The 21,427-nt window shown below is 29.6% G+C and overlaps 1 protein-coding gene across 2 annotated transcripts in view; it reads right to left on the bottom strand.

The window, feature by feature from the left end:
• The window catches only part of LOC108549221 (serine/threonine-protein kinase PLK1), a 47,801-nt gene extending 26,748 nt beyond the window's left edge, over positions 1–21,053 (bottom strand). For both annotated transcript variants that reach the window (XM_017902507.1, XM_017902508.1), the window contains exon 1: positions 19,724–21,053. In XM_017902507.1, coding sequence (XP_017757996.1) covers positions 19,724–20,488 — 765 coding nt within the window. In that variant the 5' untranslated portion in view covers positions 20,489–21,053. The remainder of the gene's footprint in view (positions 1–19,723) is intronic.
• Positions 21,054–21,427: the final 374 nt, after the last annotated feature.

The raw sequence follows: 21,427 nt of genomic DNA, 5'->3' as shown, positions 1-21,427 counted from the left end.
AATAATAAATAAATAAATATCAAATATCGATAATGATAAAAATGAAAATTAATATTTTGCTGTAATATTATATTTGCGGACTACAACGTAATAAGTAAAAGTATTATACAGCACATATTACGGCATTCGTCCACAAAGAATTAAAAATTCTCACGGCACACCTAAAAATTCTTGCACAGGTTGTCTTCACTCTGGATGAAAATTGCAGTTCTATGGACATCCGGCATTATAGCACAAATAAATCTTTGGCTACGAAGACCGAGTACATAGATGAACTATTTAATTCGGACTGTTTTTGTTTATTTATATTTGATTGTGTTAAAAAATCTACAGTGTGTAAAATATATAGATTATAACAAATACACACACATATATATATATAATAGATTTCAAATTAAGTTTAATTTTATGTTATTAAAAATCAAACATATATACTATGTATATAAATGATTATTTGCTGCATATATATTTCTGTCTGAAATACCAAATACTAATAATAAATTTAAAAATAAAACATAAGATTAAAAAACAATTACTGTTTTAGCTATAGAATATACCTATAATTGGATCATTGTATTAATTCCATAATCAACTCCAAAGGTAGACATCTAACAAAACCAATTGTTATACAAGAAATATAATTTTCTTTAAATTGATATAATTGTGAAACTTGCAGTTAATTATACAAAATTACAATTCAATTATATAATAGTATAATTCGATTACTTTAATTATATTCAATTCGATTTAATTAACTAAGAATTTAGAATCACAAATACCAGCCAGTAATACACAATTTGTAATATCTAAAATGCAAATTATACAAATTTCTCATTACATTAATCTTCGTTTCTAAACAGATCAACGAAAGAACCTGTACAGATATTTTCTTCTCTCTCATGAATCAACATCAAATTATGTGACACTTCTCTAAATATTCCTGCTAATAGTGTACGCAAAATACATCTTCGCGCCCATCTCATTAAACAATATCAAATTACGTAGCATACCTTAGCATATTCTTGCACAGGTCAACTAATAATAGAAGAGAGAAAATAAAATTCTAAAGAACATAGAATACGTTCATCGTGCCTTTCTATTCGAGTTTCGTTAAACCTAAACAATAACAGAAAAAAGAAAATTAAAAAGAATGGAATTCGTTATGTGGTAATTCGTAAATACATCGGACATCATTGGCGTTTTTCCGGTTAAAAAGGGTGCGTATATTAACGGACTGATTACCAGAATAACTCGTTCGAAAATATCCCCAGCATTACGAAAACTTCGCTTGTCGCGTCTATGTCGTCACACGATTCGAATTATACATATATACATACACATGTACGAGTAATCACATATTGACTATGATAAATTAATAGAAGGCTTGATCTGGCTATATATACATAACCTAACACATGTCGTACGTTCGTGTTTATGTTTAACGTAATTTAAGGTTAGACTGAGAGAAAGGTATTTTCTTTTTGTTCATCCGATTGTAAGAAAAAATAAATTCAATGCCCATTGGAATTTATACAATTTGTAATAGAATAATAGTGAACACTGAATATCAAAAAGCAAAAAATAGTAAAAACATTTTAGATGCCCTAACCCCTGCAGATTATTAAAGACTTGCGAATCGAATTGAGCAATTAACACAATCCTCTTCTATCTTATAAACATTGTATTATTTAAAAAAATAGAAATATACATATAATTTACACCGATAAAATAGAAAATATCACGAAAGAATACAAAAGATTAATATAATTTTTTCAATAATTTTCACAACATAAAGTACCAAGTAATAAATTAAAACGCAATATAACAGAATGAATTATATCATATATTGTACATATATCAATTATTGCACGTGATACAATGATGTACGCATATACTTTATAAAAAACTTTTATAAATTTTATAAATTTTCATCTGTCAGTCTTATCTATATATAAAAACATAGTAAAAACAAAATTTCTGATGGTAACGATGATAAAGTTTCGTCTTTCACGTCCTGGAACGTGTTTAACAAATTCCATACACCTTCGAGAAACATGTGAGAGAGACGCAAATATAACACGAGAACAAAGACCTAGAAACGTGAGAAACAGTAGAACGGAAAATTCTTGCATCGTCTAGCCGTGATCGTCACGCGATTTAAATTATCCTAAGCGCAACCACTGACGTATACTTGGCCTTTGCTCGCGCTCAGAAAACAAATCGTTACAGAGCGACATGAATTTTTTATCTTGCTACGTCAAAGCACGATATAAATGAAGCAAACGAACAAAAACGAAACGAGTTCGAAGAATTTGTAAATAAATGAAGAAACGAGATCAACCGACCGACGTGCGTTCAACTTGTGGCGTTCGCTTCTATGTACACTTAGCAAATATACTCTTTTATATATCTGGTTATCCTTTGAAGTCGGAAAGGCTAAACAAGCCTGAAGTTGCTGCACGCCGCGATTTACATGCCTGTTGCGACTCGGACGATACGCAACCAACTTCATTATCAAACTGCTTGTGATATTGAAAATAAATGAAAATTTATGTTTAATGATACATTGCAGATACAATTTGTAAGTTGTACAACATGAATTAAATGTACTAATTTATGTTAAGTACATTAAATAATGTATTATATGTTATATACATTTTGAAAATTATTTTTTCTTTTAATTATTATACAAATATTTCTATGAATAATTTGGTTGTTCTAATGAAGGAAATGAATAATATTTTTTATAAATTTGTCTTAGTTTGTGTATATGCATATGTATATATGTATATAACATAAATAAAATGTTACTAAAAATTTTGAGAAAAAGTTGTAATTAAATTTTTATCAAATACTTGAGAGTAAAAGATGGTTCAATATTAATAGAGCAAAATATAATTTTTTTTAAACCCTCTATAACATTACTGTATCATCATGTGACTTCGATATTACGTATTAGTATATCTACATATATCTTTTTCATCTTATCCGACTTATTAATCATTGTACTATTGTATTTTATTGGTATATCATTGTTGTAGCTGCTACTACTATTATAGTAATTGTTGGTTCCTACTTCTTAAATTAAGATGAAAAACGTTAACCAATTATCTTTTTTCTTATGTACGGATAAAATTCCGGTTACAGAACGTTAACACGTATACCACGCGATATTTATTGCATGTCATGCTTTAATTATGCATAATTAATTATGTATGAAGTATAAACCTGAGGATTGACCCTTTTATCATTAAACTATATATACCAGTAATATTAAACACGAGGTATAATATCACTGCCTGGTACCTATAATTAAGTTTTATCTCAGAACATGATTCACTTTTTTAAACTGTTCAAAAAAATCTTTAAATATTACAATATTAATTATTTATTAATTAACTATGTATTAATATTACTTACGTCGAACAAAACAGTCTTATATGTAACTCATTATGCTTTATACATACACAGATGTTTATTAAAATCAGAATTTTTAGGTTAGCATTAGAACTACAAAAGTTATAATGAGTATCTAAATGTACTATATGTACAATGATAATAATTGAAATAATATAATGAAGATGAATAAATGTATATAATTATATCTCTATCTAAATAAAAATCAATATTAATTTTGCAAAAGATAACTATATATTTTCAAAAACTATAAAAATAAAATACATTGAACTATTTTGACTCCTTTAGTAATTCTAGTGTCAAAAAATTCCCTCGAAATATATGCAGTATGTAACGAAATAATTTAGAATTTAGACTGACTGTGTACACAAGACGTTAATAATAATCGAGAAAATTAATCAAAGCCGCATATGATACGTTAAAATGAAACGAACAGATAGGAGCAGAAATTTAGGTCGTGTACGAATACTTATTTTAGCACACCCTGATCTCGAATTGCAAACAAAGGAGTCTGTAAATGAGCAACTGAAAATACTCGGTCCACTATTCTAAATTAAACGAATAGCGTTACTTTGTTAAGAGCTCCATAGACACCTTTGTAAACAACAGCTTCGATTCGCAGCTCGTACTCAGTTCGGATTACGTGGGAAAAAAAGTAGGTCACAGCTCCAGCGAATATCTCAGATATCAACACATAGGTTATGTATGAAAAAGTACGAAAATATTGTTCCAACGTTCGTCGATGTTATTCAGAAGAAATATTTCTTTCACTGCATGACGTTGTGTACGTTCTTCTTCTATACAGTGTAAATGAAAGAGCTTTCGGATCGAATAATGAATTTTCAACTGTCGGATCATAGAATCTAATATGACGGTTATGACAATTCGAGTTTTGTCCTTGATTACCTTAATAACCACGTACTAAATGTTTCAAGCATAATTTCCTGTAAATAGTAGGCCAGCTGTACAGTTTAAAGCATTTATGGTTTGTAGTATGTTTATTTTTAGGTATCCCCGGCAGTCTTCTAAAAATACATTCTCTGTACGTGTTTCTACTTTACACAACTGCATTAGCGATAAAAAGGAATCGTCCTTCGTTTCCGTTTAGCGGAATGGACCACCGTAGATTTTAAAACAAATTAACTGCGCCGGTTCGATGTGATGTATGCAACAGCTGCAGGAAAACGGATGCTATGTTTGTGACCGAAAAGGTAAACACTAATGTCCTTTGGTTGAACTCTTTTCACTGACAATTAACTACCGTGTTACAGCAATTCTATACGATGCATAATGCAGGATTATAATGTATAGCTATTCGCTCTTCGCATAACCTATAAAAAGACTATTTTCATTAAAATAGAATTCTATAAGTTCACTGTGAAATTAATATTCTTTATCAAGAAAGCTACATTAAGAACAGTCATTTTAGAGACAAATAGACAAAAAACAAAATAAATTGTAATATACCAAATGACAAAATTGTGTAAATACTTTTTATTTATTTAAATATTTTTGTAAAATAATTGTAATGTAAAATGACTGTAAAATGATTATTATTATAAATTATACAATAATTATAATGTTATAATATATGGATACTCAAAAGAAAAGATTTTCTTTGACGTGTTACTACTTAATAAAATATTTGACTGAACAAGAAACATAAATCACATCATATACAATGTGGAGAAATGAAGTATAAGATCATGCATTACAGTATAACATGAGATCTTATGATAAAGTGAAATAATTTAGCAACTTTCAAATAACTTTTAAATTGATAGTTATAAGGCATAAATACCTTAATACCTTTTTGTGGAAGTTAGAAAGTTACATATATTATAGTCTTACTCATCTTATTTTATCTCTTAAAGCATAAAAAAAGACTGTTTTAAAAATACAACTTGTTTTAGCACTATAAAATACCCTATATAGTACATACAAATTTTTAAAAATATATTTTCCTTGTATGTACATTTAAAAGTATTCATTTCAATATATGTATATTGGGGATAAATTAGATAAACCTTTTAAGTACAGATTACGCTGTTCAATAAATTTTAACTTTTTGTTAAATCTGTAATATCCATTGAGCTTACCTTCCTGAATACAAATCCACAGGCTTATTTAAATAACTAATTACTTAACCTAGAAATTACACAATAGGAGGTTAGTAATACACAATAATAAAAACCTATTGTTCAATTTTATAAATGTTTGCAGACTGTCTATAAACCTTGAATAGAGATATTTAAAAGGGTATTCCAAAATACTTAAAAGCTGACATTATTCTTCTTCAACTTTCAAAAAATCCTTTTAAAACTTGACAAGATAAATATATTTACTGGAACACCCTGTAAAAGAAAGTGTGTGTAGCTGTTTTGAAATGCTTGATCTAAATATATTATTTCACTTTGTAGACATTCTTTAAAATTTATTTTCTGCTGTAGGTTTATATATTTTGGAATCTTCACAAATATTTCTCTTAACAATTATTTTATAGTATTCATCGTAAAATAAATCTCTTAATATTTTGCGACGATTATCTTTAGTAATTCTTCGTAATTCTTTCACGGATGATCTCTTGCATATCTTCATAAATAATTTTATAGTCGTAAAAATATGAGAAGATAAACCAATGGACAAATTCGTACAAATTAGAAACCGTAAATTATCCGAATGATATCGGTGTCTTTTATTTTCAGATAAGCCTGTAGATGACATTTCTACGTATATACTTATCTAAATTTATCTACTTGACAAACTGCCAGAGCAATTTCTATTTACTGCTAAATAAGAAGAGCAGAAGACTTCAATCACATCCTGTCTGCCTTTGATATTAGAAATGGTCTAATTTTGTGTCTTCTTCATCTTTCTTTTACCTTGACCCGATTTTCACCTTGACTTTCATTTCAAAATTCTCGTTTTCCTTCTCATGGTAAAGTCGATAATAATTAATATGCACGTTCATTCCTCTAGCTTCTTATCATTTACTCAGAATTTTATTAAGTCCAAGGTTACTTTTCTCGAGTTTACCACTTTCTAAGCATATAAATATTAAACGAACAGTGACAATATAATTGTGAATTGGCGCTGAAACTAATTATTATCCTTAACCTTACCTTTTTACATTCAATATTTAAGTTGCTTATATACCGTTCCTACGAATAGATAAAATAATATAAAATATTAATTTCAACGAATTAACCTATTTTCTACCAGATGTAAATTGCATTTCAGGTATGTTTAATTATAAGTTGTATTTCATGTTCAATACTTCGACAAAATGTTACTACTTTCGAATTAATCAATAATATCGATGATAAATATTTACACACTAAATACGTATATAAATGATACAATACTTGGAAATATAAATTTGCGTTAAATGAACTTTGACTTATGCAAGAGAAAGTAAATCAAAATAATCAAACCATTTTATTTTAAATAACACGATCAGCTTATGTAATGTATCATACCTTGTAATAATAAACATCATAATCTATCCAGCTTTAAATATCAAACGTCTTTTATTGAAAACCTGTCGGTTTTTTCACATACATTAACTCCTGCTTTCACTTGAAATATTTAAGGAACCAATAACTGGTTGTTTAAGGATCCTGGGAAAATGTATCTTAAATGTTATATTCTGTGCGAAATAAATTTTGCATTAAAAGATTTTCTGCATTTAAAAAATGTTTTCCTTTATAACATTAAATTTAAAATAGATAAAAATAATAACGAAAATGTTCCAATAAATATCCAATCAAATACACTTATTCCAACATATAGATATCAACATAGCGATATCTAATTATATATTTTAAAATTTATTACAAATAATTTTAAGAAAAGAAATTAAGCTTGGAAAATTAAAAATGAGGAATAAGATAATAAAACACATCAAAACAGGTAAAAATATGATAATACTGAATAAAAATGTGTTAGAGATTATAAAATAAAGTTTTTACAATTTAATAAATAATATATTTTTATTATCACTTTAACCAATATAAATGCTTTCTTCTTCTAATCTCAGAACTTAATACTTGCATCTTAATTAAATTAACTGCAACGAAATTTTCAAATTTAAATGGACGATTTGAGAATTGTTCATGAGACGCTTACCTAAAATTTTTATTTAAAAAAATTATCGAAATACAAGATTTTATATTCACTATAAACACTCCTAAGGCCTTACAAACATTTTATTTGTGTCCCAATCCCATTACAAAAAACTGTGCATTGTAAAATCACTTAACTTCAATTAGTCACCTAACCTATGTTATTCGCAATGAAATTATAAAAATTTGTAGGATTTGTACAAATTTCGATCATGTTAAAATACATTCGATATCATTTTAACCTAATGCTAGAGTGTAATTCATCTTTATGGAGCTTAGTATGAAAAACTCACTACGAGTTAGTCTCCTGATTGTAGTACAAGAGGTTAAAGACGAAAGACAATGATTTTAAAAATTATAAAAATTATAAAAAATATCTTCTTATTAAGTACTTGAATACTTTTCTCTTACTCATATTTTAAGTATCCAGTGAAAATATACCAAATATTTAACAATAAAAACTTTTTTAAAGCGATTTAAAATAATTTCAAAATAAATTTTTCTTATTTTGCATATTTACATACATAAAAATGAATATTTTATTAAATAAATATTTTTAAGAATGAATATTTTCATTAATATATACATATTAAAACATGACTGCTCGGTTATATACATTTACTATGCAATTTTCTTTACGTCAGCTTTTTTCTAAAACATGCATTCCGTCGATACGGAAAATAATTTCGACCTAGCAACTAAACCTGCGTAAGAACATATGGCAGCATAAGGTGCAAAAAGTGAATGGACCGTAGATAAAATGATTTCTTTACAATTGAATCAATAAGGTACACGCATTCCAAAGAAACCGGTCGCGGGGATTTTCTCCTTGAGGTTGGTGCATATAGACGGCGATCAGCATCTAAGACCTTTACACCATCGATAGAAACGAGACTTCCTAAGCGGGCGTGTGAAGCCAAATTGGCTTCATATGACAACTTGTCGCCCTAGAAATCGAACAAGGTTAACGAATCGTGATGCTCCTCCCTTCACGTAACACCTATAAGTTCTGCGTAACGTAGGCGATACGAATATTACGCGATAATAATAATTTAACTTCAAAATTGAATTAATACCGAGAAACTACACGAGCACAGAATATTACTATGTATAATGGTATACAAAGCGTTGAAGGGAAGGCGCCTGAGACTTTGCGAAGTTATGAAAGTTCACCGAGTGGAATAAAAGATATGTGAAAAATATAAAGTTTAGAGAACAAAGAGTATTCTTAAAAATAATTTTAATAAATTGTTAGTTACAAATTGTTGAACAGAATTTGTATTTTAGATGTAAATGGTAGTGAATATTGACTACTTCGTTAAAGTTAAAATCTAACCTAATAGTTTGTTTTTACGATTGTGAGACAGATATATTATGTGTCTTTCTTTCATGTCAATACGAAGCTGACATCTGTAGATCAGAGGGTGAATTACTTATTCGAATATCTGTACGAAGTAAAGTTTGTTGATATCAGGGATAATGTGTTATACAGTCTATTATCAACATATTCCTTACCTCTTATCTTGTTTACATTCAGTATGTTGTCAAGATGCTTAGCTATAATACAGAACGTTCTCAAATACAGAATATGATGTAAAATAGAGAAAATTAAATTCAAAACGTATACTGATGTGATGTTTTCTCTCTCCTTATTCTTAGTGGATACTATGAGCTAACAATATCTCGTAAATCCCCTTTTTGTGTAGGACGTATTATGATAGAAATAAAATATACACTACAATATACATAAGATAAAATACAAGGATACTCATTATGTTAATGTATATGATTTATTCACCCATGTTATTTACTTCCAAAAACAAAGAGCTAATAATGATTATATGAACATGTTATCATTATCTTTTATTGTAATATTTTTTTTACTGTAAGATAAATTTCAATGATCAAATTATAATAAATGATAATAAATAAATAATAAAAAGCCATTGCAAAACAGAACTTAATTATTTATGATGAACTTTTAACCTTTTGCACTCGAGAGGCGCCTTTCAATCGACATTTGATAAAATTTCGAAGATTGATATTAATTAATATGTCAAATTTATCAAAATCAAATAATTCTACGTTATTATACGATTTCTTATTTACTGCTCAAAAAAATATAGTCAGCTTTATAGCAGAAAATCTTTGAACTTCAACTCTTCTTTAACCAAAAAATCGTTGAGTGCAAAGGATTAATAAGTGATGTAAGTACCTATATAAAGAACACATTTACTTAACTTCAAACAAATAAAAATTTGAATTTATTGTGCATCTTTTGCGTGACAATTTTCTCAATTATTATGTTGTAAATATTTTAAAATTTGCTATAAATTCCTAGTAATATATTTTTTAGCAATACATCTTCACAAAAAATGTCAATAAAAAGAGGCATATTTTGTTTTACAAAGAATGTTTAACATATTATTCCAAATATATAATATAAAATTTGGTCAAAGTACAAGCTTATGAAGTTATTTCAGCATTTTACATGAGATTTCCCCAAAGGTTAATAAACTCGAACAGTTTGAATTCATCTACTAGCCTCTCTGACACTTAGGGTGATGAAATCTGGCATGATTACACGGTTGTATTTAAATCAAATGACACAAAGAAACCTAAAAACAGATCGTTACAACATTACGATCGCCTAAAACAAAATTAAACGTCCTATAAATTTTCATTTGAAATTAAAATTTCGCATTAAATTATTAATTTCGTTTAATTCAGACGAATTTCGTCTTCGAAATGTGAAATCTTTGAATGTTGTCATTTATACACTTTAAAGGTTAGAATCACAAGGATATTGAAAAAATTGAAATGAAAATTGTCTAGAACGAAATTAAATAAATTTTCGTTTGAAATTACAATTTCAAATCGAATTACGAATCTTGTTTAATTCAAATGAATTTCGTCTTTGAATGAATTGTCATTCGGTGCTTTATAGAGGTTAGAATCGCAAAAATTTTTATAAGAAATTTTAATGAAATTTTAAATTAAATCAACGTAAATATTATATACACTAACAAATATAATATAACGGAAATATATACCTGAACCATTTAAAATGCCCCATTGTTGCTTTTCGATAAATTTTGTAAACAAACCTTAACAATGAAAAGAAGACTTTATTCTTTACATTCTTTTACACGTGCATCCTTTTCTTCTAATGTCCCTCAGCTTTTTTAAACAGTACATTAATAAGCAGGCTACAAATGTCACTGTAAGGGTTATCATAAATTCCATGCAGGTGGCATTTCATCAGACTGATACACGACATCACAGCCTTCTATTCAACTTCAAGTGTATAATCTATATCGTACATTGCATTGAACGTGTTAAAAGCGTTTTTCAATTATCGATTCTGGTGATCAATAAAGACACACGTTTCTGTAATAGGAGCAAGATATTTATATTACAGAACGAGCTGCTCTATCAATAGTTGAGGAGATTGACCGACCACTTCGGTTACCCCACTTTTATCCTTGCCAACAATATGTTTTTAATCTGCCGATTTATTAATGCATTCAATTTTTTACGGTTCAATTTCATTTTTTTTTTATTTTCTGTCAATAGATTTTTGGTATTTTCTGATTGATAATCAATTTCTTCCAACTTTAATAAATGGGAGCAAAATAGGTACTTATATTTTTGAAAAATTTAAGAATTAACAATTAATAGTAATTAATAACAATTAGCAGTACCAAATAGTATTGGAGATGATTTTATGCATAAATGAAATCATAAAATTGTTATTTTGTTACTTTTACAAATTAGACGTACTCTTTACTTTTTTAATTAGTCGTACACTTTTGAAGAAGATTATTCGTGATAAGGTTATGGTAAGATAACTATCTATTACATAAATATTTTATATTTAAATAAAATAAAAATAAATTTATTTGGATGAAAGATTTGAATAGATGAAAATAAGCCGTCTAAAGGAACAAATGGAATGTCACAAAAGTAACAAAAGGGTACTGGATGAGACACAAAAAAAATCTATAATGCTTCAGGCTTGCGTAAGAGCAAATAGAACTATGTAAAAATAAGAAATATATTGCACATATAATAAATAATGCAATAGAAAATAAAAAAAAGTAACGAAAGAAGTAAATTCAAAATTATTTAGATTTTTCGAAAAAAATTTTATTCCACCAATCATCTGCAAAATTAAAATTTGAAATTAAAATTAAAAACTATCTGAAAAATTAGTTGTGTTAAAAAACTACTAGGCGATAATACATTAACGAATCAGAAGAAAAAGATACTATGAAGTAAATAATGATGAAATTAATACAGATGATTGCTTTATCAATTAATTTTATTAATTACATACATATAACGAAGCAAAGCAATTTGTAGTTTTATTTTCAGAGAGCAATTAAAAAATCTGCTTCATTTAGTAGATAAAAATTATCGTATACGCTATACTTTTTCTGATATGTTAAAAAAAGATACGAATTCATAAAGAAGATTTCGTTTGAAACTCGTTCAGAGTTCAAATCAAATCGCTGCATAAGGTTAATAACTCACGTGACATTAATTATCAAAATTATGTAAACATTACGGATATCGAAACTCTCGTTTGTAGGTCATCAAACGTTTTACTATCTTTTTCCTTTTCATTGAGGAAAGTTCAACACAAATAAATATCACACTATAATGTACATCATATGTTACTATATCAGCATTAACTACTTCGTGTGATATTTAAATACAATATTACTTAATATTTATTTTTCACAAAATAAATGGGTCAAGTATAAATTTGATAAAATTTACCTATCTTACTTGTATGATACATATCCTAAAATTTTATTTCTTTTTATCAAACGATTTTAACTTTACCCTCTTCACAGATAGAATTAAATAAGGTTAGCCAGTGTCATATAAATTAATCATCAAATTAAGTTATTTCACACGCAGCCAGACTGCAATTACAGGTAAGTATAGTTAAATGGTAATTATATTTTTATTTCCCACATTAATCGTATACTTATGTCCAGTGTACCCACACACATGTGTACATTACACGATCTAAAATAAGAAAATCTACTATTCAGGAAGAACTAAAAATTCAGTGTTAACTGTAATGTAGAATTAAATCGACCAGTAAATCGCTTGTTATACCCTATGAAACATATAAGAATGGAAATAGAGAATGCGTTCTGCTTAATGACGCGTTTTACCAGCACATAATACCGCATTGAGAAAGGACATTAACAACACTTGCGTGGCGACAGTTCGTGATAAGGTAGATAGCAAATTATAGCGAACTTAATTGGATCACGTGCATTCCTACTCTTTGTACAATTTCAAATAGAAAATGAATTCCCAGGGAAGTACCATACCTATGAAATTAATTTAATAGACACGAGGAACCCCCCGGCTGCATAGAAATGATGAGAACCGCGTATTTTATGCATGTGAATCGCCTACGAAGAAAAAAAGGGAAGTACACGAGAAAGAAACGAATAAGGAGGAACAGAGAAAGGAGAGGAAGAGGCCCATCCGTTGAACTTATCCTCATGGTTACACCAAACACACGAGTATGTACGAGCCAATCAGTGAAAGGCACAAGATGTCATTGACACATGTATGCGAATGCACGTGTACGCCAATGTGTGTAGACAAAAGGTACTTTGCATAGTTCCAAATAATTAATGCAATAGGTACCTTAGAAAAAGAATATAACTAGACAGCATTTCGTACACCTGGGTGACCTGCAAATGTGACGTTACTTAAATCTTAAGTAATAGTAATAGTTATATATTTTGCAATAAATACTTGGTTGTCTCCTTGAAGATACATTTCTCCTCTATTTTATCCAAAATTTGTAACCACGTAAATGCATATACAATATATGCAATACAATATACATTTTATTTGTTTAAAATATCAAAGCATCATCTATAATGGAGAATTATTATTATTAAATAGGTTATATCGTAGCGAATAAAATTTGATAGCAATACATATACATACTACATCACATAACTCGTTGGAATTTCTTGAAGAAACTGTTAATTTTATGCGATGACACATATACGAAGACATACAAAATTATATAACAAATTTTCTTCATATTGAAGCAGTAATGTTACATCTTTGATGTAATCAGATATTCCATTCCTGGTAAAATATTGAATTATTATTAAATTTGGAAAAATTAAATATTCAATAATCAATAATAGATCGATAATAACCTATATCGATTAACTTTGACATCAATTAACTGTAAAACATTCGCAGCTAATATTCACGACAAAAAGCACATAATTGATGTGTTTTAAGTATAAACAGGATAGTACATCGCTTATAATACGAGCAGTGAAACGAAAATAATCGAGACAACGATACAGATTCGATGACGTGTGCGCACGCAGGAAAAGGCAGAAATATCAGAGGTTAGTTTCGATGAAGCGTCGAAGCCATCGAAGAGCGAGCATAACGGAAAGCTCGATTTCTAACATAAGATGCAAGTCAGACGGTGTAACGTCCGAGCAACCTGGTGCGGATAATCGGGATGACGAAACGACGACCGGTTTTCTCGAGCAGAGGATACAGTTTGAGAGTACATCCTCTGAAATTATCTGTCTCTCTCTTTCCTCTCGCGCGTTGACGAGAAGCCTCGTGAAGTCGCATCTTGCTACCGATCGATCGCGCCACGGTCACAGACAGAGAACGCTGCATGCGAGCAGTGAATCGATACCGATCGATGTTAACCGATGCTTCTCGGATATTTTCGGAATCTTTGCCAAATCTCGCTTGCCAAATGTCGCGAAATCACTGTGTCAGGACGACAGGGAAGATCACGTTATATAATATAAGCGGCCATACGAGAGATACGCTTCGAGAGCTTGGAAATCTACTTTTTCTTTCTATACCGACATTTTTCGATACTTTCGTTTACGGGGTAACGGTATATCGTTTACAACTTTTCGCTTCGACAGCGACTAAGTGATCTTGAACGTATGACCCTTTTACATAACCTTTGATATAAAGATTCCTTATTCGTTTAAATGTCTTCACGTTGATTTTTGTTCTTTCAATTAAAAGTGAAATGAATGACTTTCTAGTATGAAATAGCAAAGCATTTTAAAACGATGTAATCTTAAGCGGCGGCATTTTTACATAACCTTAAATATAAAACTGCCATGTTTATTTAGAATGTACTTGCGTTAATTTTGATTCTGTTCGTTCAAATTAGGATATGTAGTATACGTGTATATTTTTTAATAACAAGCATCGTTTTGGAATTTGCGACTTTTTTAAAGGATTAAGTGGAGTGAAATGACAAAGTTAGACTGTTGTGTACGTGATTCTTTGATTCGAGTCTCGAATGATAGCATTAGGTTCACTTGACATCTGTTGTCGCAGCTAAATATTTTAACAAGCTCGAATCTTACAAGATACTTCTCGCGCATGTTATGCGTGCTAAATGAACGTGATAATTCTACTTTAACATACGCTTAACAGCTTATTCATTAAACGAGTCTTGTGCTCTTGTGTTTTTCATAAATTTGTATATAAGAACAATCTCAAATTACGATCTTGAATCTGCATTTCATTGCAATTGAATCATAGAATAATGTTTAATTTGGAATAATTTATTTTATTTATAAGGCAATGATAGAAATATTAAATATTTTATATTTAAAAATAATTTGCTTTAAATTATTTAAACTTTAAAATGAATTTAAATTATTTATATTTAAAATAAATTCGTTGGTTTAATATGCCATAAAATTTTTTGCAGGTGAAACTTTGAATTCTCAGAAATTTTACATAATTTCAAGTAATTAATAACTCAATTAAAATACTTCGAAAATTTATTCTTATATGAAGGTAAGTATGCATTAAATATGATACTTTGATTAATTCAATTATATTGAGTATGAAATTTTTTCTTTGCATAATCGAGTTAAAATTGATCATATTACAGAAGGATATTATGTTACACAAAAAGTGTTGTAAATCTTTCATGCAAGCAAGTAAATGATACAAAGAGGAAGTTCAGTCCAATGAATTGAATTATCCGGTTTGACAAAAACCAAGCATCGATAACTATTCTCCATTTACAATTATAATGACATTACGATCATGTTTTTTATTTGCTGTTTTCTGTATTTACAAATGATTCCATTAAAATAAACATCTCAGACAAAGCACAAACTGAACGATAAAATAAATTGAGCTTACTCGGTGTGTATTATAAAATATTATTCATATCGTATATTAGGTATGTTCATTATTTATATTATATAAATATATATTAATATTAGTTTAATTGTTGCAGATCTCTTCCTTTCTCACGGTTCTTTGTTTGCCATAAGCTTTCTTGGAAATAGGTTCCGCTATGGTGACAGAACGTTCTCTGAACGTTTCACATTAGAATTCTTGGTATGTGAAAACGAGTAGCAAGTGATTCACTTCCTACATTTTGTTCTTTCGAGCATTGAAAATACGATTGAACGTCGAGAAATAAACACGGAGCTACACTGCTCGCTATAAACTGTGGAACAAAATCAAGAAACGAGAACCATACGATTGCAATCAGAGCGTGTACGATAAACAGAATTAAACAATTTTATATGCATTCATAAGGATACTAGGCTAGCATAACCGTTTAAGGAATGTTTTCAAGTCATTAATACGCAATGAAGAGGAATTAAAATTAGAATTTCATTAAAAGGCAAATTACTATTAGACATGGAAAAAAAAATGTGAAAATAATTTAAATTGAGAACAGTATCTGCCTGTTTTAATTATACAACCATAAGCATTATGCAAATTACGTTCATTTATGAAAGTACACGTAGAATTCTAATAAAGGGCAAACTGCTTACAATGACCACGTAATAAGTTAGTAAGCATGGGAAAGGAAAAATAGAGGTCTAAGGGCACTATTGAGTCACCAGTGGTACAGGATGTTCGTACCTAAATATCTTAAGCCTATTCGTAGTGACTAATATGCTTGGTAGAGTTGGTAACATGGGTTATAAATCAACATTAGTCAGCCAGGTGATTTATTCTTTGAAATAATCGTGATTTGTAGCAGCTTCAGTGATCATGCTTGAATTTTGTATAACGAGTGTAACGCGTTTATAGTCCATTTGTACCCTGTTAAATCTACATGTATGTACCTCTAATTAGACATAGATAATCTTTTTTTTCTTCTTCTCTCTTTTAAATTTAAATCACTGAATGTAAACGTAAATTTCTGAAAATTTATAGATTTATGTACATTTTTTATCTTCTGAGATACATATATGAAAATTTATTATTTTCATCTACGTGTTTTAGAAAGTAAAAAATGTGCAATAATTGACAAATTATTACTTCGTTTCTTAACCATTGCCAGTAAGTGTAATTAAAGATAAGTGTAACTTCAAATTGATCTCGTATGTATGTCATAACAGAAGAATAACTTTGCATGATGAATACAACTTTCGTAACAATTAGAGCAAGTAGCAAGCGTAAACTGTTACTACTAACCTTAATGTCAAAGTATACCGATTTAAAGAGTGCTAAACCGATGAGTGCTGCTCGTTACGTATTCCCACTGTTATTAACATCGTTATTAACTAGAACCACAGTTATTAACAGAAGGTAAGAAAATTAAGTTCTTAAAAATACGATTTATATATTTTATTATATTATACATAATTATATATATTTTCGAAAAAAGAACTTATTATTTACTGTAATATATAATTATTTATAACTATTTTCAATTATAATATTTAGTTTTAATATATTTTAATACTCTTTAAAAAAATATAATCTTTTTCTTTAAAAAAATAAAGGATACACAAAAATTAATAAATGATTGCTTTCTTTTTTAGCGTTTGTCAATAAGTGTAGATTGACTTGTAAAATTAAATTCGAACAAAAGCAATTAGACACTTTCAGTAACTGAAAATGTAAGAAGTCTGAAATAAGTCATTCTAATGCTAAATAGGTACAATTGTTATGGCTCAAAATATATTTTTACTTGTGAGATCATTAGCTTCTACAATTTTCTAGTCGTTTTGCAATATTTCGTATCATCTTGTTTACAAACTTATATATAGCTTTACCTTCATTTCCCTTTTCTTGAGCAACCTTTTATGACTTCATCGTTAAAGAAAATCTAAATCTGATGGTTTAAATTGTTAGTATTCACTCATGACGTGTAATAAAAGAACATATCCTATTTCCCTTTCTAAATTATTCAAAGTACTCTTAGTATTTCAATAATTCATATTTCAATAATAAAATAAAATATCGGGTACATAAAAATCAGTAAATGAATGTATCAAATCATCACTTGCCATTAGGAAATTAATACAAAATATTTTATTTGAAGTAAATTTCAAAAAGTTTAAAGAAATCGTTATTCAACGTGTAACAAATTAGAAACGAATAGAATTATTTTACGTATATTTCGCACATGCAACGTGTATATTATTATGCAAAATTAAAGAATATATATCGCGATACATGATTCCATTATTAACCTACTATTTTGCAATAAGATTCCATATGTTATTCCATTACATTCTGACAAAACTTCATACAATGTGTAATACTTCTATATATATATGTCTATATATTTTGAAAAATATCTTATGCAATTCGATTTCATTATTTCACAATGAAATGCAATTCTTTCACTTAGAATAGCTGCCAAATTATAAATGTCGAATAATTTTTATTAAGTGGTACATAAAAACCAATTTAAATACGCTTGATTATATGAATTTACCAAGATGTATCGATTAATAGAGCTAATAGAAATAATTACAGTAAAATAAAAATAAAAGTCTCGTTACGTTCGTATAAAGTATGAGATAAATAAATAAATAAATAAATTGATAAATTCTAATTATTTATATTGATAATACTAGCCCACTAGTAATATATTAGTAATAAATTGACGACAATTTCTGTCAAGTAAGAGATATAAAGTACGTCAGTTTGTGCAATAAAATGGTATGAATGCCAAGTATATGAATACCTTAATAATTCTACAGTTCCTACGTTAAATGTCATTCCTCCCGTGAAAAACGGGACCTCTAAGCAACTGTACGAACTTCAGCAACACGCTAATACGATTTTTAGTGTCCTGCGGTAATAGTCGCAATATCCTAGTTGCAATCAGGCTAGGGACATATGCTAGGGACAGAGCAGGTCGATACCAAAGCTAATACTTTATTCGTTAAAACTTAAAGAACTATAATCTTTTTTTTCCTTTCAACGAATAAAAGAAAAATTGAAGTAAAGGATTTGAAATGATACTTAAATTTAAGCATTAATAATATTGATATTTGAAGAAATATACAAGTATACTTATACTAATCAGTAAGATTTTTACTATAGTATTAATAGTGTCAACAAATATTGTAATTAATACTTGTTATTACTTAAATATTAATAGCAATAAATTGCTAGTAATAAGTATTAATAAATATGACTAGATAATAACTAGAAGTTAAGGAAGGGAAAGTAAATAAAAATAAATTTGAAGTATAGAGTTTAAAATAATACTTAAATATTTGTTAACATATTTTAAGTAATTATAACAATCATTACATAAAGAACTTAAATTTAAGTAAAGAAATGCAACCAGTCCTTTTTTCAACAAGCAAAAGTAAATTCGGACTAAAGAGTGTAAAATAATATTTAAACTTCCATTATTGAACATCGAGTAATTATAAATATTAATAAACATTAAATAACTTAAACTGAAGTAAAACATTATAATCTATCTCCTCTTAATAAACAAGTCTAAGTCGATAAATAAAATATAATTACTTCATACCCTGCAACTTCAACATTTTTAATAAAACAATTATTAAACAATAACGTTAGATTCGCGTGTTTGCAATTTTTTAAATATCTTGTTAATAACGAATATTAAATATTTCGTCAGAGGTAAACGTAAATTGCGGCTTCTAGTTACAATAAATTACTAGTACTTTCCCCTAGATTCTCAACTACTATTAAACTCGTAATATTAGACGTAGAAAAGAAATATTCTCAAATAATTTAACTATATATCTCATAGTGCATTTTTATTTCTATATATCCCAGAAAAAGTTTTAAATATCGTTTAAAACTTACATTCTATATTCTTCGAGCTAAAAAATGTATCGTTTGCAAAAATAAATAAAAAACAGCAAAATTTCGCTTACCTTGCCAAGCAGTTGTCCCATATGATATGCATTTCCTTGAGCCGGATCAACAACGTAACCCGACTCCTCCTCTGCTGAATTGCTGCAGGAAGACGTGGACGGTCCTGCCGTAATCACGCTGGTAGTTCGTATCAAAGACAAGGCGGTATTATAGACACGACTTCCACTGACCGAGGAAGTAACGTTACTGGCGCTGGTGGTAGTGACAGTCGCGACGTTATTGTTCGACGAGGATACGTCCTGCACGTTGTTGCCTCCTCTAGGCGATAATTGCACGGACGAAGCGTAAATAAGCGTGGATGTACGTGTGGTCATGCATGTAGTTTCCTCATCGTTCCTATAAGCATTGACACCATTCTCCTTGGGTGGATCGAGAGGGCAGCTAGGATGCGAAGAATACGTAGAAAGGTCTACGTCCAAGGATAATGAGGACGCGCCGTGTTTTCGACTCTTTCGACGAACGAGGCTTTGCAACGACGCGGAACCCTTCGAAAAGCTCTGACGCGGCCGATCGTTCACAGACCTGGTACTACCAGCTGATTCGATCTTCTTTTTCGAACACTCGGACTCGGGGATGGTTTTGGCCGTTTCGTTGCTTTCCTCCTGGCATCGAGCAACGACCTCTGTCTCTAAGAAGCAAGATGCAATTTCGGTATGCAACTCACTGGGCATCGTCTCCAGGAGGAAACTTTCTCTCGAAGGCGATGAACTCCCGACTTCCACCTCGAGCGAGTTCGAAGGTAACATCTCTAGCTCTATGTTCATTTAACCACAGTTCTACGGAGTTTACGACTACGAGCGAAATATTTGTACTTTTCTTCGGTAAATCAATTATTTTGCGCACCCTGAATAGCGTAAGCACCGCTTCTCTTCTCCTTCTTCTTCTTCCTCTTCACCGCCTGCAACGCGTTTTTCCGCTAACTTATGCACTATGATGTTACGTTCCGTCGGTTCACGGGATGTCATGTTATATTTGATTTTGGCATTTAACACGGACGACGCCTACTCCTTCACATCCATGATACATGTGCACTCCGAAATCGTTCGATAACAGCGTCGCAACATTAAACACGCTGCAAAATGACTTGTTCGTTGCTACGAGACGAACGAATCTCTGTCCAACTCCCAAGTACGAAATCGTGAACGGCGCGGCATTCGGAAACGCGTACAAGTGTGCAACGTTGCCGTTGAAACAAAACGCACGCGTTCTCTTATCACCAATGAACCAGTAACGCTTACACACCCCAACCGCTCGACCAGTCGAATCGTCACTGTTCCGCGCGCACCAACCGAACGACCCGACACCCTCGGTCTCTATCCTCCCCACCACTTCCACCACCTGGGCTCTCAGTGCCGTCGATAAAACCTAGTTGCTTTGACATTTTCTTCCAGTGTCCTGTAATTTTTACGAATTTTTATCCTTCGCTTGGATATCCTAGCATTCAACGAACGTTATAAATATACTAAAAAGGAAAATTTTCGATTTATAATCATGTTTATTCATATTATAGTTAACCTCAGATATAACGTAGTTTTTCGATGACGGATAAAAACGGAATATCAGCGGGAGAAGAATCTCTGGTATTAGCAAGGTTAATGGAGAAAAGTTCGTTATGTTTGATGAAAAGTTTCAAATGAAAACACGCTCTTATGCGATATAATAATGTTTTTGCAAGGTTTTGGTGTTATATGTAATCATAAATA

The sequence above is a fragment of the Eufriesea mexicana genome, unplaced genomic scaffold, assembly GCF_001483705.2.
Source record: "Eufriesea mexicana isolate 0111107269 unplaced genomic scaffold, ASM148370v2 scaffold1849, whole genome shotgun sequence".
In the NCBI taxonomy this organism is placed as follows: Eukaryota; Metazoa; Arthropoda; class Insecta; order Hymenoptera; family Apidae; genus Eufriesea; species Eufriesea mexicana.
The sequence above is the reverse complement of the archived record's forward strand: the minus strand, read 5'-3'. Positions and strand labels throughout refer to the sequence as shown.